We start from the raw sequence: 20,815 nt of genomic DNA on the forward strand, positions 1-20,815 counted from the left end.
TTTTTGTAGAGACAAGGTCTTGCTATGTTGCCGAGGCTGGTCTCAAACTCCTGGGCTCAAACAATTCTCTCAACTTGGCCTTCCAAGACGTTGAGATTACAGGCATGAGCCCCTGTGCTTACTCGGCTGGTTTGTTATAATTTAGAATCAGTTTGCCAAGGCCATTAAAAATCCTTTTGGAATTTCCCCTTTTTGTTGCATTAAATTTAGGGATTATTTGGGGAGATTTGTGTGTGTGTGTGTGTGTGTGTGTGTGTTGGAGTCTCACTCTGTCGCCCAGACTGGAGTGCAGTGGCCGCTCCCGGCCACCGCAGCCTCAACCTGCTGGGCTCCGGCGATCCTTCCGCCTCAGCCTTCCAAGTAGCCGGAATTACACGCCCGGCTGATTTTTTGATTTATTGTAGAAATGAGGTCTCGCTGCCCAGGCGGGTCTCGAACCCACGGGCTCAGGCAATTCACTCACCTCAGCCTCCCAAAGGCGCGGGATTACAGGCTGAGCCACCGAGCCCGGTTTATTTGGGGAGATTTACCACTGAAGATAAAGGCAGTAGTGGGAGTTGTTTCCCATTTGTGCCTTTGACAAGAGGGCACTAACGATCCCCCCGTTGACACTGCATTGACTCTGCCATTGCCTTCGGTCTCTGGTGCTACTCAGTACTGCCAGTGGTTCCTCCCCTTCTTCATTTGTCAAGGTTTGCTTGCTCATTTAATCAGGAGTGACGTGTTTATTATTAAATATTTAGAAGCATCTGTCAGGATGAACTCATCCTTTTTCTCGCTTTGAATCTCATCATCTGTTTTTTTTTTAAATCATAAATAGATTTCCTAAGGGCTCACCTTCCATTTATGAAATATTCTCCACTTGGCCATGATGCATTCTTCTTTGAAAAGTCTTTGTCAGATCGTCCTATGAAATTATTTTTCTTGCCTAAGCCCAGCAGGTCGAGGCGGCAGTGGTGGTGAGCGTGCCATTCCACTCCAGTCTGGGCGACAAGAATGAGACTTCAACTCAAAAAAAAAAGAAATTATTTTTCCTTCAAGTGAAGTTGTGTGTTGGTCCCCCCCCACCCCAGTTTTTATTCCTACCATGAAATTTCTTCATAAGCTCAGATTAATTCATAAGCTCATAAGATTTTTATGTGTGTCTTTATCTTGAGTGAAAAGATGTTTGGTTTTTCTCTTCTCTTTTCTCTCTCCCTCTCTCTCTCCTCCCACTCCTTCTCTGTCATCCTCTTGGCCCCGTGTTTATAACATCCTCATTCTTAGTGACTTTTAACACTTACATTTTAACACGTGTTTAGCGTGTATTTTCCACAGCATTTAGGTTCAATGAGCACATATAAACTCTTCCAAACAACATGAGATCTCAGCAGATTTTCAGTTTCCCTGCAGTCTCCACCTAGCCTTACAGCCAACTCCTACGTTAAAACCCACGTATTGAATTTTTGTTCAATATTATCACATGTGTATTTACTTTTACTTTGTGCAATAATATTTCTTCATCACTTACCTGTAAGTATTGTTGAATTCTTTGCTTCTATTGCGTCCTACCTTTCTTCCTTAGGATTTTTTTCCCCTGAAATATAGCCTAGAGTCATTTTTTCCAGAAAAGATCCAAAAATTTTTTTTGTCTTTACATACTCCCAAATTTTTTGTTGTCCTTGAATGTCACAGAAAACTTGGCATTTTGTGATTCTAGGTTTAAACATGTTTTCCCTTGGTATTTTCAAGACATGCATTTAGAATTCAAGGCTGCTCATGAGAAATCTCCCGCTATCCTGACCTTTGTTCCGTTTAAAGTCACCTGTTTGTTTTCTTCTGGAAGCTTCTCTAGGTTGATCCTTTTATTCTTGGAAGACTAAAAGCTTACCAGTGTAAACCAGGCATTGCCCTATTAAAAGAAATCTTGGAAATTAAGCCCATTCTCTGTCCTCTACTACAAAATCTCTGTGAAGTAGCACCCCTTGAGGGAAGTCCTTGCTACTGCCTTTAAAAAATATTTTTTAAAGGAATCTTGCTCTTCATTTCGTGAATTGTTGTCTCCGTGAAAGCCGTATGAAGTTCTCTACCTGGTTTCACATGAAAAATCTCCAAACAACAGTGGCTTTACAATATGGAGGCTTCTTTTTCCTTCACATAAAAGATATCCAGTGGTAGGAATCTCAGGCTGGTGTGGTAACTCCAGAGTGACCACAGGAGTCCAGCTTCCTCTCTTTCTGTTGCATTATCCTTGTATATATCTTCCGTCCTCATGGTAACCATAAGGTCCAAAGTGGCTGCTGGAGTGCCAGCTATCACTTCCAAGTTGCGGGCAGGAAGAAGGAAGAAAGGCAGAAGGGCAAAAAACGAACCCCTTCACCTTAGCCAACTGCCTTTAAGCAGCCGCTTTTGGAAGACAAATACAGTGCTTTCACTCACATCTCCTTGGAAAACATTTAGTCACTTGACCACACCTAGCAGCAGGACAGCATAGGAAATATAACCTTTTAGTCTGTGCAGCAATAAACCTGGATAAAACCTGGACTTCTGTTGCTGGGAGAAAGGGAACAGCTAGGTGACAGATACTCTCTGCCACACCTGCCCTAATTCTCTCTGCCTTTTGAATGCTGGAATTCTGGAATCTCTTTTCCAGGTCTCAACTTTTCCTTAAAGGTATTTCATCTCTTTGCCTATTTACTCTGTCTGCCACATCTAAGTTTTTTATGTGTGGTGTTCATTTTTTGGTTTGGCCAGTCATTGATTTTTTTTTTTAATTATGAGTCTCATATTTTCAAATGTCAAAAACTCTCTTCTTTGCATAGCAGTTTCTTCTTTCCAGTGACTGTGAATTCTCAAATCTCCCCAAGGATGCCAATTTAGATGTTTCAAAGTTTCATTTTATTTTTGCTGTATCAGAGCATGTCTGTAAAAGTGTCTGTTGGGTCAAGAAATACCCTCGTACTGATGACATACAGATGCATAGACACATATACAGACATGAATAGACACACACACACACACACATATACACCTACATACATACACATGCCCGATACTGATGACGGGAAATACAATCACTGTAGGTATAGTGGTTGAGGACACAGAGTCGAGAGCCGACCTGCCGTGGGCTTCAAATCTAGCCTGCTCCTTCCTGGCTGTGTGACTGGGGACCCACTGCCTAATGTCCCCGCCTTTGTTTCCTCATCTGTAAAGTGGGGGCTCTCATGGTAACCTGTGCCTAGATGTGTTAATATCTGTAAAGCCTTTTGAACAACGCCTCACTCATGGAGAACATTAAAATACGGTTAGCCATGACTGTGAATTCTTCCCATGTGTGTGAACATTCCGTTTGTGTTCTTTGGTGACATTAACTTGTTGTAACCTTTTACAGCGAAAGACACTAACCAGCCCTCCCTAATTGTGGCTGCCATGGTATGTTTGTTTAAGCCCCCAAATTCATCTGTTGAAGCCTAATCCTCAGTGTGAGGGTGTCTAGAGGTAGAGCCTTTGGGAGGTGATCGGTGTCGCTAGAAAAGGCCCTGGAAGAGCTCTCTTGCCCCTCTCGTGTGAGACTACAGTGCGATATCTATCAGGAACAGGCCCTTACCAAGTACCAAACCCGCCAGCACCTTGACCTTGAAATTTCTAGCCTCCAGAGCTGTGAGGATGAGTGTCTATTGGTTATACGCCACCGAGGCATGGCATCGAGTTCTGGTAATCCTGGAGGTTTTTCTTTTTCCACTTTGTCTTTTGCTTGATGGTTCAGTATGCTTTATAAAGTACAGATTTCACTTTGATGTACCTCTGTCAGTCCTTGTCTCTGATTTCTTCTACTGCTTTTAAGCTTAAATCGTTCAAAAGTATTCACATCTATGGTTTGCAAGTTTTATATGATTTAACTTTTTGAGTTAAGTTTTTAATTAACCTGCTATTTGGGGAATGGTGTGAGATGGGGATTTAAGACAATATTTTTTATGTTGTTATTCAATTATCTTGGCATTTTAAAATCAAATATTCCATCTTGTTACATTGGTTCCTGGTTCCTTGTCTTCATCCTACAGAACATCCTTGGGGAACACAGAGTTTATGTCCAGTCAGCCTGTCTAGTGACACATTTTGTGTGTGTGTGTGTGTGTGTGTGTGTGTGTGTGTACGGAGGTGTATATGCACCTGTATGTGTGTGTATGTGCACGTCTATGTGTGTCTGCATATGTGTCTATGTATCTGTGTGTCTATGTGTGTGCATGCATGTCTGTGTCTGTGTAATTATGTCTGTGTGTCCGTGTATGCAATGTATGTGTGTATGTGTTTGTGCATGTGTGTCTGTATGTGTGTCTATGGGTATATGTATGTGTGCTCGTGTGTGTATTTGTGTATGCATGTATGTGTACGTTGTGTGTATGTGTGTATGTGTATATAAATGTAGTGTGTCTGTGTGTAGGTGTATATATGTGTGTAGGTGTGTGTGTCTTTGTGTCTGTGTGTCTGTGTATGTATATGTGTATCTGTGTGTATATGTAGGTGTATATATGTCTGTATGTGTATGTATGTATGTCTATGTGTCTGTATATGTGTCTATGTTTCTGTATGTCTATGTGTGTGCATGTGTGAATATGTCTGTGTATATGTATATATGTGTGTGTGTGTGTGTGTTACTATGTGTGTGTGTGTGTGTGTGTGTCTGTGTATGTGAGTGTGGTGTGTCTGTGTGTGTAGGTGTGCGTAGGTGTGTATGTGTGTTTATGTGTGTGTCTGTGTGTCTATGTGTGTATGTGTGTGTCTGTGTCAGGGCATGTGTGTGTTGTTTGTGTAGGGGTGTGTGGATGAGCATCTCGAGTGAAGTTTCGAACAATCTTATGGAAGAGAAGGAGCACAGCTTCCTGCTCTGCCCTCCTGGGGACTTCCCTGGCTGGGCGAAATGAGGAGGAGGAAATTCCCAGGCTATGTGGAGAAAGGGGAACTGGCCTACTCGGGGTGTCAGGAGGGATGACAGTCAACGAGCAGGGCGGGGGAGCCCTGACCTGTGTGCTCCAGAGAGGATGTGTGCATGATCGCACCAGGGGATGACACCAGGCACAACACCCAGTGACTCCCCCGAGCAGACGTGAACCAGGGAACTTGAGCCCAAACAAAGCCTCAGCCTCCCTCTCCACTGTTCTCAGTCGCTGCCTGGTGGTAGTTGCCGAGGACATGAGTGGGGATCCACTGCCTCAGAGGCCACAACGCCCACATCCCTCAGCTCCATGGTCAGGGGAGGGCACTCTCCCAGGGTGTCAAACATTAGAGCCCCCTTTCTGGGATCTCCCCAGCAATGACAGCTGTGTCCCTGGGACTAGGGGGAGGGGAGGTCCCTGCTGACTTCTCCTTCTGCAGGCCTAGAGGAGACAGAGGCCAGGAGCCAGGAGCCAGAAGATGGACCTGTCCTGGCCCCCTGCTGAGCAGGACCACGGGACTCTGGGCCACTGAGGACCCTGTCCCTGCCCACAGCCAGAACCACGTGGGCCAGCCCTGCTTGTCTAGAGTTGACTGGGGACATGGCGCTAACCTGGGTGCTGCTCCTTGTGGACCTGCTGGCTCTGAGCTGGGGGCCTGGCCGGGCAGGGGCAGAGGGTGAGTCCAGTTGCACCTTCCCAGTCCTCAACCCCTTCTCCCTGCTGGGCCCTGGAGAGAGACCACCCCCACTGCATCCCCAGGACCAGAGCTTCCCTCCTCCCTGTCCCTCCCCTTCCCCCACCTCCTCCTCTTCTTCTTGCCCACTCTCCTCCCTCACTGCTCCCTTCCTGTTCTTCCCTGGACTTCCCATCCTGCCCTTCCCTTGTTCCCTGTGCACCTGCTCATCCCTTCCTGGTCTCCTGGAAAGTCCAGCTGATGGTGCCTGCTTCCCTGCCCACATTTCTCAGGGTGGCATTCTAGGCCTCTAGCCTCCAGGGTGGCTGTCCTGGCCTCTCCTCTGTCCCGTCTTCCCCAACCAGACACTCTGCTCCACTGACAGCCTCCAGCCGTTCCCACCTCCAGGCCTTTGCTCCTGCAGGCTCAACCTGGGGAATCCCCCCACCACCCTCTGCAGCACCCTCCCTGTGCCTGGAGGCCCTGCTGGGGTGCTCCCGGGGCTCCTGGGGATGAATGAGTCCTCTCAAGTGCTCCTAGAGACCTGGGTTCTGGGACAACCATGGAAACCGCACCTCCTTTTCCAAATACTGGGCCCCCAGGCTGAGGCCCAGGATGGAGGGTCTCTGCCACGCCGCATCTCAGGTCCAGGGCAGGGCCTCTGCCCAAGGCATGTCCCTGTCCTGGGGGGGATGTTCGGGGGGTAGTCCGGGAAGGAGCAGCACACAGCCGGGGCGCAGGAACCGTGCTGAGAACCTACGAGAATACTGTGTCTCTGTGAGGAGAAGAGGGTCTTCAAGCAGGCCCCACCCCGGCAGAGCCCTAGCCCCATTTGCAGGGACCTTGCAGGGAGAAGTGACCCCGTCTTCCTCTCTTGGTCAGAAACCATCCCGCTGCAAACCCTACGCTGCTATAACGACTATACCAGCCACATCACCTGCAGGTGGGCAGACACCCAGGATGCCCAGCGGCTCGTCAACGTGACCCTCCATCGCCGGGTGAATCAGTGAGTTGCGCTGGGCTAAGGGGCCAGGGCCAGGGTGGCAGTGTTCACTGTGCCTGGCGTGGGGCTGAGGCATGGAGAGGGTCAGCGTCAGCAGCCTGGGCAGAGGACAGAGGAGAAAGCGGCCGTCCCAGGAGCTCCTGCCCTGCCAGCCCCCTGCCAGGCAGGCCCCGCTATCTGACACTGGATGTCTGAGCAGAGCCTTGTACGCAGATGTGGCTGTGGTTGACGATGGCTGTGGTGACCTCTTCTCTTATTTTGCCACAAATCAGCACAGTTGTCCCCATGACCCATCTTAGGTCCTCCTCACTGGGAGTCAGGTGGGGCAGGGCCACAGTGCCCAGGTCCCAAATGAGAAATTGAGGCTGTAAGGCGAGGCCCGCACCCTGGCCACACAGCAATGAGCAGCACAGCAGGGTGCCGTGTGTCAGGCGGCTCTGCCCTCTCCAGGGTTCCTCCTATCTGGGCTTCCATCTTTCTCACCTGAGGCATCCTGGGCACATACCCCCTCAAGAGGTGACAGGCAGTGCTCTGGGATGTCGGCGAGAGTCTAAGTCAGCCGTAAGTGACATCATTAGGCACCTAGAGCCACAGGGACAGCCACATCCCCTTCGAGCCACCTGTGGGGATGGCTCTGTCACCCCGTCACCCTACACCTCCACGCCGTCACCTCTCCTTCACTCCTCAAGTACCACCTCGCCCTCCCACCTCGCTGTGACCTCCTTCCTGCCGCTGGACAAGTCCCAGAGAGGGCCTCTCTCCCACCCCCCAGCCCCAGGCCTGGCCCTGAACTAGACCTCACCCTACAGTGAGTTACCTGTCCTGGCTCCTGTCTGAGGCCTGAGACCAATTCCACCTCTTCTTGTTGCTCAAGGACATCTCTGCCCCCAGTCTCCACCCTCCTCTGTGCCCTCACCAGTGTTCCCTCCTGGGACCTTTCCCAATCACCCTGCAAACCCGCTTGGCTCCTCCTTATAGACACCAACAAGGTGGGCAGCACCGGCATCTCCTGACCCCACGACCCTGTGGCCGGCCCCTTCCTCGGCTTCCCTTGGCAGCAGCACTCCTCTCAAGAGTGGTCAACACTTGCTGTGCCCAAGGCCTGTCCAGTTACTTCTTCCTGAACGTGCCCTTAGGATCCTGCTGCCCATCAGCGCTCCACACCACTCTTGTCTGTCACTGAATGTCCCCTGTGTTAGAGCTAAGGGTCATCCTCCACCCTCCTTGTGCTGGACCCATGGGCAGCTCCGAGGCAATGATCACTGCATCTTCCCACAGCTCCTCCAGCACCTGGCCTGACCCACCATGCCCCGCGGTGCTCCCCGTGCCCCTGGCCGCCCTTGCCCTCTCCTTGTCTGCCTCCTTTTCTTTCTCTCCTCTGCCCAGCGTGAGGTGCCCAGAGTGGGACTCCGACCTGTGCTCTTGTGTAGCCAGTCTGCAGAGGGCCCCCAGGCTGGTGGTGGAGACCTCCGAGGTGGGTCTCTAGCCCAGACATCCTCCAAGGCCCAGACCTGCAGGCCGCTGGCCTCCGCACCTGGTCACCTACACAACGGGCAACTCTGACTCACTGTCCTAAACCAAATTCCCATTCTCACCCCCAAGAGACTCCCCTGCCGTGGTTTCCCCTACTCACTTCACTGAATGGGAGCTCCCAGTGGCTCAGAATGAACAGCTAGGAAGTGTTTGTTGTGTTTTGACATCCCTCTACCCCCTTTCTGTCCCCACGGCAGCATGTGAGCCAGCGGCAAATGCTGTCAACCTTACCTCACACAGAGCTTGACTGTCACCCACGCTGGCACCACTGCCTGGGTCCAAACTACTTCCTGTCACTTGGATATTCCAGCAGCCTCTCAACTGCTCTCCCTGCTTCCAATATGGCCACACTCTCCACTCCACTTATTCACAACCCAGGACCCAGAGGAATCCTTTCAAAGCATGTGTCAAACTAGACAACTCCTTGCCTCACCAACTCTCTAAATGCTTCCCATAACTCACAGTGAACACCGGTCCTGTCACCTTGCTCACTAGTCTCCTGGAACACGCCCCCAACACTCCATGTGCACTGGTTATATGCCTAATCAGGTAACGCACCAAACCTGTGCCTGCCCCAGAGCCTTTGAGTTTTCTGTTCCTGGGTCCAGAAATCCCATATCTTCCAACTTGTGTGCTTTCCTTCAACTCCTTGAAGAGCCTGCCCAAATGTCACCTTCTTAGTAAGGCCTCACCTGTCCCCACTATTTCAAACTGCATCTTCCACCCCCAACCCCCCCTTTCCATGTGCTTCGCCCCCTTCCTTGCTGTATTTATCCACATAAAACTTCCCCATTTGACACTCTGCGTATTTAGTTCAGGAGTTTAACGGGTGTGTCCTTCTCCCAGGAGGCCAGTTCCCTGGGCAGGATGTGTGTGTTTTGTTCCCTGCCAGGCCCCTGGCTCTGGACAAGGCCGGGCACTGGCGACCCCTCAGTAAACACCTGGTGAGTGCACCCGCCGAGCTAAGCCAAGTGCTCTCTCGACAGGAACCCCCTGGAGCCAGTGTCCTGCCAGCTCAGTGGTGACATGCCCTGGTCAGCCTGCCCATCTCCCCACTGTGTGCCCAGAAAGTGCGTCATTCCCTACGAGGTGTTCGTCATCGCCGACAATGACTATTTCTCATTCCAACCAGACCGGCGCCTGGGCGTCCAGCGCACTGTCACTCTGGCCCAACACGGTGAGGGGTGGGGCTCCCTGGCCGGGGCTTGGACCCCTGTCTACACAGTGGGCACCAGGGGATGACCCAGGGAGCCTTTCAGGGGAAGACCCTAGCTTGAGCCAGTTGAGATTCTTGAGGGAAGAGGATGTGGTCGCCTTAGAAGCAGGCACTGTGAGAGGAGCCCAGGCCAGAGCTCCCTGTGCCCTGGCTGCTCCCGCCTCCCGCCAATCACAGACCTCCAGCTCTGGAGGCTTCCCTTTCAGAAAGAACCTAACCAGCTTTAAAAAACACTTTCATTTAGTGGTCTCCTCTCGTTTCTGCGTCAGCCTCCTTTATGGGTTGAGGCCCTGGAGGCCAGAGAGGCCACATAACTCTTCCAAAGTTCCAGTGCTGAGCAATCACGACAGGGATGGGTTGGCCTTCCTGAGGGCTTCCTGCACTTTAGACAGGAAGCCGGTCTCTAGTGTCCCCAAGGAGAGCCTGAGTATACCCTGGGAGCCCACGGCGGCTTCTGAAATGGTCCATGGTCTTGGGTGGGTAGATGATCATTTCCTACAGCTGGGTCGTGATTGACTCTAGTTTAGAAAAGAACATAAGCAGCACTTCACACTCACGGATTTGGGGAACTTCCTACTTAGAATGAGGCTGACATAAAAGCAGAGGCATTTTGTGAAGACTTAGCGCAGATGTGGCAAGAACCATCGGGTGGCAGGTGTGAGGAGACACTGCAGACGCTCATTTAACTCAACACAGCACCAGGTGGGGCTGTCATTAGTGCCTTTTGGCCACTGATGAAACTGAGACAGAAAGGGGGTGACTTGCCTATGGCCTCTCAGCTACTGAAGGCAGTGCTGAGATCAACCCAGGATGGTCTGAAGCTCTGGTCTTAACCACTAGGCCACCCAGCTGCTCCTTGCCAGGGTCAGACATCCTATTTGTGTGAATATTTGGGTTTAAAAGTCTCCCTAAGCAACCAGACACAGAAACTTCAGGAAACCAGGAGCCATGTCATTCATTAGTGTTTTTTCTTGGCGAACCCAGTAGGTCTCATCAGATGTCTGCTGGCTTTATTGCTGGAGGGATTTCAGGAGAAGCCCCCAAAGGTTGTCCAAATTCATTCATTCATTCACTCACCATGTCCCCAAAATTCACTAAGCAGCCACATCTCAGGCCAGAGGTAGGAAGGAGGTCAAGACCAATCCCTGCCACCCCCACCAAATTGTCTCTTAGGGGATGCAGACATGGAAACACATACCTCCCCTGGGTCTGGTAAGACTATGGTGCAGGGATTTCTAATGAGCTACGATGGGACAAGAGAGAGGGACCGAGGGACTCTGCCTGGGGTAGGGATCCCAGGAGGCTCCTGGAACCAGGGGCATTTATGCTGGGCATGGACTGCAGGAGGAGGTCTGGGCAGGAAGAAGGAGCTTGGACAGCAGGAGGGGGGCCACCCCAGCAGGCGGGACAGTGGGGCCTCAGGACAGAGTGTCCTCACGTCACCTTTGACAGGAGCTCATGTCACACGTGCACAGTGTCTGCATGGCTCCCAACTGCTGTCACACCCAAACCCCACAGGTGAAGGGCTGAGACTGGGAGGGACAGGGGTCTGGCTCTGCAGGTGGGGCAGGTATGGCTTGGAACCCGGTGTCCACACAGAAGGCCACACAGGCTCAACTGCCCCGTCCATCCTTTAGAGACCCTTCCTTTCTTCTCCCTCCAGTCCAGCCCCCTGTGCCCAAAGACCTCCAGATCCGTGCAGCCGAGGACAACTTCCTGCTGACCTGGAGTGTGGCCCTTGAGGGCCCCCACACCCACTGGCTGTCCCAAGGGGACTTGGAGTTTGAGGTGGCCCACAAGTGGCTTCACGGCTCCTGGGAGGTAGGAACCTGAGCCATCTGTGCCCGAGGCCAACATGATGAGTCAGCAGCCCTCCTCCAGTGCCGCTTTCCTCCCACAGGACGCCACCACCCTCCTCTCCAATGCCTCCCAGGCTGTGCTGGGGTCAGAGTACATGGTGCCTGGCAGCACCCACGTGGCCCGAGTGAGGACCCGCCTGGCCCCAGGCTCAGGGTTCTCAGGACGGCCCAGCGAATGGAGCCCAGAAGTTCACTGGAACTCACCACCAGGTAATGCAGCCAGAGTCCGAGAAATGCCCCTGGGACCACAGCATCTTCCCACAGCTCCTCCTGCACCTGGCCTGGCCTACCATGACCACCCAGTACTCCCCGTGCCCCTGCCTGCCCTTTCTTTCACCTTGCCTGCTTTTGGTTCTCTCCACTGCTGAAGAGAGCATGGAGGATGGGCATCAGGAGTCCAGGGACAGCAGAGGTCCAGGAGGCTACCCTGTGGCTTGCTGGATCTCTACTGCGGCCTCTCTTCAAGCCAACTCTGCATCTGTTCACTTTCTGCTAATAACAATTACTAATACCAACGAATAGCACTGTCAGCAGCCAGGTGTCAATGAGTGCCACACGGCATGGCCACAACGCCATTCTGTTCAATCCCCAGTATGGAGATGCAGGCCCAACCAAATCTGTTCTCCGGGAGGGTGGGCAAGTACCCAGGATTCTCTCTGAGCTGTGGGCACACGATGGGCAGGTCCAGGCTGAGGTTCAACCCTTTTCTATTGGCCCCAAAGCCCACGGTCTCTGTGGGTGAGTCCTGGGGTGGGTGCCCACTGACAATGAATGAGGAGGACACACATGAGACACTGTCTCCCTCCCAGGGGACGAGGCCCAGCCACACAACCTACAGTGTTTCTTCAACGGGTCCGTGCTCGACTGCTCCTGGGAGGTGAGGTCAGAGGTGGCCAGCTCGGTCTCCTTTGGCCTCTTCTACAAGCCCGGCCTGGATGCAGGGTGAGCACCCCCTCCCTCTGCTCCTCCCCACCTCTCGGGCTTGCTCTCTGCAGTCTCCCTCCTGTCCCTGAGGTCCCAGCAGAAGGCACAGCCCACTCGAGGTCTCCTCCCCTCTGCGGCCCCTCTCTGCTCCCAGCCCTCAGCTCAGCTGTGGTCCTCAGGGAGGAAGAATGCTTCCCAGTGCTGAAGGAGGAGCCCCGCCACCTCTACACCAGGCACTGGTGTCAGATTCCTGTGCCCGACCCGGTGACCCATGGCCAGTACTCCATCTCTGTCCAACCAAGGAAGGAGGAGAAATACATAAAGAGCTCAGAGAACAGTGAGTTTTCTCCCAGCCTGCTGTGCGGGTGGTCTCTGGTCAGCACTTCCTCAGGGTGTAACCCAAATAAACCCAGGGTTCCTCCTGGCTCAGGCTTCGTGCTTGTTCCTTTCTAAAAAATGCAGCCCAGTGAACAAAAGTGAGCAAAAATAATTCTGGTGTCTTCTTGAAGTTCTCATAAAGCAATAATACAACATGACAATGGCCTAAAATATGAATGAAGACATGATTGCCAATCCCAGGACCAGGTCTCTAACCTCGGTTGCCTCTCTCCTCCCTACCTCCCCAACCCGGCAACTCTCCAACTCCTGCTTCTGGCCACACCCTCCCGGTCCTCCCACCAAAACTTTCCCTTCCACTCCTGAATGCATGTTTCTCTTTCTGATTTTCCAAACTCCCCTCTGAGTGATATTCCCAGTCTTCAACATAATTCATTCACGATTTGCTTTTCAACTGGGGGCTGAGGTGTGCGCAAGTAAGTTGTTGATCCTTACAGCTTAAGGTCCCTCTTTGCTGCTACACAGCAAGGATCCCAAGACAAGGGAACTCACCGCACTGGGTCATGATGACCGAATCCACTGCTAATTTCCTGGGATCCTCACTGGGAAAAGGAATTCCGATGGCTCAAATGCACAAAATGTAAAAGGGCCTAGTATAATGCTTACCATACAGGAGACCTTGACAGATGGCACCCGTTACCATTATTTTTATAAAAGCCCTGTGAAGACTTGGAGCACATGAGCATTCTCTTTTTTCTGATGGGTAGACTGGAGCTCAGATGGGTTGAATGACTTACTTAAAGTTACACAGCTAGTAGCAGGCAAATCAAGGATAGAGTCCAAAACTTCTGTTGTGTTTACCTGGCACCTCTTTCAATTTGTGGGTCTGTTGGCCAGGAGGGAGGTACCATCTTGCCTTTTGGTTTGGCCGCTATCTGCCTGGGGACAGAGCTGCTGAAGGCCTGCTATTTTGGCTGTACTGGGGATTTTCTGGCGGTGAGAGCCTGTGAACCAGCCCTGGTCCGGAGATATCTCCCGACACCTCTGGGAGTGTTGAGGGGGAGGGGTCTAGGAGAGAGCTTGGCCTCAGAGACCCTGAAAAAGCAAAGGATCAAAGGGAGTGGCTGAGGACCATAGCGTTCCACGTCAGAGCTACAGAATTTGCCTCTGCCACTGCTTAGCTACCTGTCTGTCCTCGGGCAAGTTACTTAATGGTTCTGTGATTCCATGTCACTGTCTGTAACTTGTAAAGGTTCTTGGTACCTACTGTGTAGGGCTGTTGTTAAAACTGAGTGAAATAATTCGTGTAGAGTAAGCATGTATAAGTGTAAGCAGTACCTAGACCACAGTCAATATTCTAGAACAGAATCGATCAATCGTGGTTTTATTTTTACAAAATGTAGGAGTAGCCAAAGCTTTGGGCCATCTCAAACAAAACAAGTGTATCTCAGCATCTCCCAAGAGAAGGCCTACTCGGGTCAAAATAGATGAGATGGTGAGGGAGGAAGGCCAAGGGACCCCACATGAGCAGGACTCATACCAGGGGAGATGGCACTGGCATCGAGCACTTCATGGGAACATTCCGTTGGAGGGTGGAGGTGATGACCACCCTGAAAGCTTCCCTCCCTCCAGTCCAGATGGCCCAACCAACCCTCAATGTGACCAAGGACGGAGACAGCTACAGCCTGCGTTGGGAAGCCAAGAAAATGCCGTACAAACACATAGAGCACACCTTTGAGGTCCAGTACAGGAAGGACGCAGCCACGTGGGAGGTGAGGCTGAGCCCAGCAAGGGTGACGGGAAGTGCAGGAGCATGCTCCTTGCCCCCAGCAAGCAGCCAGTTGGAGGGAGGCATGGAGCTTGGGGATCACAACCTTGTGTGGTCAGTAGGTCACTGTCCCATTTCTTGGTGAAGCAGCTGAAGTTTGGGGAGGGTTAAGACTTGGACAAAAACCAACAGCTGATGCTGAGTTGTAGGAAGCATGGACTTTCAGGGCTGGGAGAGGCTTAGGAAAGGCTGATGAAGGTCTCAAAAGTCATAAGTCTTTCTCCAGAGGACTCTTGTCTGGATGCAATGTGCAGCTGCTCAAAGCAGAGCTGTTCCCAACAGGCAGGTGGGGATCAGCCGGGGGCTCAGAGTCCTCCCTCAACTCCTCAGGCCCAGGGTGGAGAACCTGGGAGCCTTAATGAGCCTAGAGCAGAAACCACAGAGCCAGTTCAGACCCACAGGCTAGAAACGGGGATACTGAGGCCAGGAGTGAGGCAGGTCAGTGCTGGAGCCAGGAGCAGGTCCCGGACTCTTGAACTCTCACTCAGGGTCCAGAGTCCAGGCCACCTGCACTGCATCTCCGGAAAGGCCATAGTGTGGTCCAGGCTTCCCCAGAAAGGCTACAGGGACGAGGGGTCTCAAAATGTAAGGAAGCCAGGCAACTCCCAGAGTTTTGGACTTGGTCTCGTCCTATGGCAGAGGGCGGTATTGCAGAAGGTGGAGTCCCGGTCCTGTCCACAGGCCCACAGTGCTACCTCTGGTGGGGTACCCTGTGGTGGAGAGAAGCCATGGCAGGTCTGGGGTGCAGCCACCGTGGGGGCCACAGGGAGCCAGAAGAGCGGGATGTCGAGTGGAAGGGGTTTGCAGCTGCACTCACCGGCCCCAGGCAGGAGCCTCAGCCTCACACACCTGCTGAGCCCACCACCCCACAGGACAGCAAGACAGAGATCCTGCAGAACACCCACAGCATGGCCCTGCCAGCTCTGGAGGCCGCCACCAGATACCAGGCCAGAGTGAGGGTGAAGCCGGCCCGCGTCGGCTACAAAGGAGTCTGGAGCGAGTGGAGTGAAGAGCGCTCCTGGGACACAGAGTGGGGTAGGTTTCTCAGGACTCCACCCGCCTCCCAGGACACCCCGAAGGCAGAGGACAGGGTGATCCGGACACAGAGACTCAAGGCCATCTTCCCTCCCATATGCTGCTCCCAGGTGAAAAAGAGCAGAGGCCTGCGGGGGCCCAGCCTGGGAGGGGCTCAGGGATGGCTAGCAGGAATCATCAGGGACCTCTCTGGGGGCCTTTGCACATGGTGATTCCTCTGCCAGCATGTCTTTCCCCACCTCCACCTCTCTAATCCTTCCTATTCCCGGAGGCCCATCTTATCTGCTACCTCCCTCAGGAAGTCCCCCTTGATTGCCACAAACTGGTCATTGCCTTCCCCATAGCACCTTCCTGTGTTCCCAGCACTGTGAACACTGTGGGGGTTCAGACCAGTGCCCTCTTCCTAGTGTGTGTCTGGCCTTCCCCTGAGCCACCCACGGGGGCCACTCCAGAGTCTTGTGCCTGCACAAAGCAGGGTCTTGGGGAGCTACCAAGCCAAACTCTCTGCCCCTCCTCCTGAGCCTCCAGCCTTCTCCCTCCCTGATGCTAATACTCCTTGTCCCTCCTGATGCCGGAAGAGCTGCCCATGTGGGTGCTGGTGCTCATCCTGGTTCTCTTCACCCTGGCTGGGCTGCTGGCCCTCCGCTTCTGTGGCATCTACGGGTACAGGTAAGAGGACTCTGCAGTTGGGGGGCAGTGCCCAGGACCCCATGAGGCACCAGGGATCCCACCCCAGCCCCTTCCAAACTCTGCTCTGCTACCCACTTCCTGGGCCTCAGTTTCCCCTCTGTACATGAGTGAGGGAGCAGCTGGCCCTGAGGTCTCTGATGACTGTCACCTCCCTGGTGTCTTCCAGGCTGAACAGGAAGTGGAAGGAGGCAATTCCCAACCCCAGCAAGAGCCACCTGTTCCAGGTAGAATCTGACTGTGAGGAGTGGGGTGTCCTCTGCTCCTGCCTCTGCAGTCTCCGTCCCCACCTCCTCTTTCCCTTCCTTTGGGTGGGCTTTGGGTGGTGGGGGTAAGTGGGTTGGGGAGAAGCCTGGGAAGCTCCAGGAGCTGGGCCAGCATTGGGAAGTCCATCCGGGGACTCCCTGGACATCTGGAGGTGCCCAAGCCCAGCCTTGCCTGTCGGGAGGGGAGGACTGAGTGGGCTGGGTGGGCTTGAGGAGGGATCACTGCTACCGTAACGGGTCGGGTGTTGGGAGGCAGAAGGGCTTACCGGGGACAGGACACCTGAGCAGAGCTTTGAAGGTATGGTGGAGCCGGTGGCAAAGGTCGCTGCTTTCCAGGTGGGTGGGAGTGAAGACAGCTTCCTTCCTGAAGGGATGGAGGGTGGGGTAGGAGCCTGGACACAGCTAGGGAGGCTGAGGCAACCCCAGGGCGATGCTGGCTCAGGGTGGTGGGAGCCATGGCCAGGCAGACAGGGCGTGGAAAGGAATGGGAGTGAGCATGGGGGCAGCGACATGCCAGGCCAGAATCCACAGGAACAGGGTCCTGTCCTCAGGCATCAGGGACCCCAGGGAGTCAGAGCCCCTCTCCAGGCCTTACTTTCCTGATGTCAGAAGTCGGTGGCAGGTCCTGGGGATGTGAGGATTCTTCCATGTCTGAGGGTTCCCACACCCCCATCCCCCACCACCTTCCACCCTGCTCTCCCCACCCTCCACCCCACCACCCACTCACCAGCCCATCCCCGCCAACCTCCACCCTGCCCCCACCACCCTCTGCCCCACCCCCACCTGCCAAGGCCTCTTCACACCCACAGACCCAAATGTCCCTGTTCTCACAGAATGGGGGTGCAGGGCTGCGACTCCCAGACAGCACATCAGCCTTCAGCAAGAGCCCTCCACACCAGGGGCCGTGGGACAGCCGCTTCCCTGCACTGGAGGGGTGAGTGTCTGGAATCCTGACCTCGGGGGAGCAGGCAGGGAACAGACCCCAGTGTGCACATCAGGGGCTGGAGTCAGGTGGCCTCTGGCCTGTGATTCACGGTGAAGAGGTCCAAGGGGGGTTCGCTTGCACTAAAGCAGGAGACACCCCAGTTGGCTATCAGGAAAAACTTCCTCCTCCTTAGGGGGGTGACAGACAAGGGACTTGGCCAGAGGCAGAGGCCTGGAGCGGATGTCTACTCTGGCTGCTGCCCAGGGAGGCACCACACTGCAGAGGCTTCAAGGGGAGGCCGGAGGTGTCCATCCCAGGGCCTCAGCGCCGAGGCAGGCAGTCCCCACCGTCTCACCCAGGAGAGCAGATGGCAGGGTTGGTAGGATGAAGGGAGAATTGCACAGGGTACAGGTCCCAAAGGAGACGTCCAAGGGGACAGAGCCCCGCCCAGCAGAAGAAGACCTTGACCTGTGAAGAGGAGAAAGGGGTGATCCAGAGATGATGAGTCAGGGTCAAGCATTCCTCTCTGTGGTCCCTGCACCCCACCTCCCTGTCTCGGGCCTCCCAGAGAATCCCCATCCCCTCCCACCCAGATCCCTGGGCACCAGCTGAACCCAAGCTGAACGCTCTGCCCAGGGTAGTCCCAACGTCTCTGCCCATGTTCTCCCCACAGGGTGTTCCCCATGGCCTTCGGGGAGAGCGAAGTGTCACCTCTTACCACAGAGGACCCTAAACGTGTCTGTGATTCACCATCTGGATCTGACATAACTCAGGCTGCCTCAGGCCTGTCCACAGAGCAGCCCTCCGGCCCCCAGCCAGGCTCCCCAGCCCCCTCAGGCCAGCCTGAAAGCCAGGTCTCCAGTTTCGACTTCAATGGTCCCTACCTGGGGCCACCCCACAGCCGCTCCCTGCCTGATCTTGTGGACCAGCTGGCGACCCCACAGACGAGGGTGGGACGGAAGTCATCACCTCCAGGGTCCCTGGAGTACCTGTGTCTTCCTGCCGGGGGGCAGGTGCAGCTGGTCCCGCTGGCCCAGGTGGTGGGGCAGGGCCAGGCCATGGATGTGGAGAGGACGCCCAGCCCAGGGGCCCAGGGGAGCCCCTCCCTGGAGCCTGGGGGACGACCTGCGTCTCCTGCACCACTGAGCACGGGTGAACAGGGCCCAAAGGTCAGCCCAGGGGCCCTACCCACGAGCTCTGGGGATCCTGAGGACACTGTCATGGCCTCTGGTTATGTTGCCTCTGCCAACCTGTTATTCACCTCAAACTCGGGGACCCCGTCTGTCTCCATGACTTCCTCGCTGGACCCCTCAGACCAGAACCCCAGCCTCTGTCCTGGGCTGGCCTACGGGCCCTCTGGAGCCCCGGCCCCCATGAAGCCAAGGTTTGAGGGCTATGTGGCACTCCCTCCAACCATGGGCCAGTCCCCCAATTCCCCCCTGGGCAGTCCTACCCCTCCTGCTGCCACCAGCCCTGTCCTGAGGCCAGGGGAGCCCCGGACGGATGTGGTCCCGGTATCCCCACACCCCGAGGGCCTCCTTGTCTTGCAGCAGGTGGGTGATTATTGCTTCCTCCCAGGCCTGGGGACTGGCCCTCTCTCACCACGGAGTAAGCCCTCTTCCCCAGGACCCTGTCCCGAGATCCAGGACCTAGACCAGGCTTTTCATGTCAAGAAGCCCCCAGGCCAGGCCATGCCCCAGGTCCCAGCCATTCAGCTCTTCAAAGCTCTGAAGCAGCAAGACTACCTGTCCCTACCCCCTTGGGATGTCAGCAGGTCTGGGCAGGTATGCTGAGAGTCCCCAGAGCTGGGGAGGCAAGAGGAGGGAGAGATTCTGCTTTCCCCTCATCCTGCCTTCCTCCTGGCCAGCTCCTTACCCCTTCCAGTCATTTCTGCAAAGCATGGAGGCTTCCTGTTGAGGTAGATGGAGACCTGGGTAAGAGTCAACCCTGCTCCTGTCCCCACTGACACCTCTCTCTGTCTCTCCAAAAAGCCGGTGCAATTCCCACTCCTGCTGGCCCCGGATGTGAGACTACCAGCCTATGTCTGGGCCTGTACTGGGGATTATAGTTCTTTTAAATCTTTGCCTTTCTGAAATATAAAAAAAGGCATTAAATTGCTTTTATTTGGATTATTTGTTAGTTATTAAGTTTGCACATTTTAAAATTTAAATTTTATTTTATAAGAGGCAAGGTCTCGCTATGCTGTCCAGGCTGGTCTTGAACTCTTAGCCTTAAGCGATCCTCCCACCTCGGCCTCCCAAATTGCTGGGATTTCAGGCGTGAGCCACTGCGCCTGGCCCAGTATGTATTTTTATCTGTATCTTGGCCATTGGTAGATTTATAATTGGGCTAAGCCCAATTTTTCTGATTATGTTTTTAAAACGATTTACCTATGTCCTCTCATAGATGGTGCAAATTGTTTCTCTGAGTTTGTGATTTGCCTTGTAATCTGTGTAAGAGGCTTTTTGGTGTACTCAGTGTTAACGGTGCTGTGCTTTCAAGAGAGAGTGTGAGCAAGCTCCTTCTCCACTTGGGGTGTCAAATTCGCAAGGACCCTCTCACTGCAAAGCTGTATTTGTCCTCATTTATCCTTTTTCCAGTTCTTTGTGTGTTTCAAACTTTCTGTGTAAAACTTGGTTTCTTCTGGAGCATGTGGCTGTGAGATGGAGGTGCCAGGCATCTCTGCAACATTTGTTGAATCCACTACCTTCTGCCGATGCATCTGAGATGCCACGTCTTTGGACTCAGGAGGGGTCCTTGTATGTCTACTGCTTTGGAGTCTAGACTTCCCGTCTCATTACCTGGCTCTCTCCATGGAAGCCACGGTTTTGATTATCCCAGCTTTACGGTGTATCTTCATAAATGGCAAGAGCAAGCGTTCTTGTTACGGTTGTTCATAAATCCTTGCTCCTTACAGCAGTGTGTGTGGTCAAAGAAGATTATAAACAACCTAAACGCCCACCAATACTGAACTTCATAACACGTTTTAGTACACTGTAAAGCAGAATCCTCTGTTAATAATGAGCCAGATACACCAGCGTGTATTAGAAAGAAGTTCAAGATATGAATTCCAAATTCCCTGGACATTGTTAAGGGGGAAATGATTGCAATAAAATACGTGTACTATAAACAAAACCCTGAACTTGTGTGTCTGTGCTGGAGTCGTTGGGGGGAGAAGTTGCTCTTTAGAGCCATGGTTGCCCTGTAAGGAGCTGCTTCTATTCAACGGAAGGGCTGAATCATGACAAGCATGGGATGGTGTGTGGATGCCACACAGTGAAGGGAAGTATTCAGTACCTACCAAGCAAGAAGCAGGGGCTCCTGGGAAATCCAGGAGGAATAAGGGAAGAGAAAAGATGGTGAGGGAAGACCAGAGGAAGAATGTATGCTAAAATGCCCCCTGCTGTGTTCTGACTTTCAATTCAACTGAACATCCTGCATTTGGTCTCTTATCATAAGAGTGAAAAACTCAGTAAGAGACAGAGTTTCCCATACAAGTAGCTGAGGGGGACTGAGAGTTTATTTCTGGCAGGTCCCATCCAAATGTCCTACTGACTCAACTTTTCAGGTCTCGGCAACTCTCTGAGGCCAATTTGTCACACCATTTCTTAACTGAG

At 53.4% G+C, this 20,815-nt stretch overlaps 1 protein-coding gene across 1 annotated transcript; it reads left to right on the plus strand.

Annotated features, from left to right (window-relative positions):
* The first annotated feature begins 5,513 nt into the window (after positions 1-5,513).
* On the plus strand, positions 5,514-18,991 carry CSF2RB (colony stimulating factor 2 receptor beta common subunit). Its single transcript, XM_008056287.1, has 13 exons — positions 5,514-5,589; positions 6,469-6,592; positions 9,109-9,299; positions 11,002-11,159; positions 11,239-11,407; positions 12,007-12,139; positions 12,301-12,458; positions 14,090-14,229; positions 15,158-15,320; positions 15,899-15,989; positions 16,177-16,234; positions 17,107-17,207; positions 17,872-18,991. The coding sequence occupies exons 1-13, from the start codon at positions 5,514-5,516 to the stop codon at positions 18,989-18,991; spliced, it is 2,682 nt and encodes an 893-aa protein (XP_008054478.1).
* The last annotated feature ends 1,824 nt before the right edge of the window (positions 18,992-20,815 follow it).

The sequence above is a fragment of the Carlito syrichta genome, unplaced genomic scaffold (genome assembly GCF_000164805.1).
Source record: "Carlito syrichta isolate Samal-C Ts95f unplaced genomic scaffold, Tarsius_syrichta-2.0.1 Scaffold302307, whole genome shotgun sequence".
NCBI classification, from domain to species: Eukaryota; Metazoa; Chordata; class Mammalia; order Primates; family Tarsiidae; genus Carlito; species Carlito syrichta.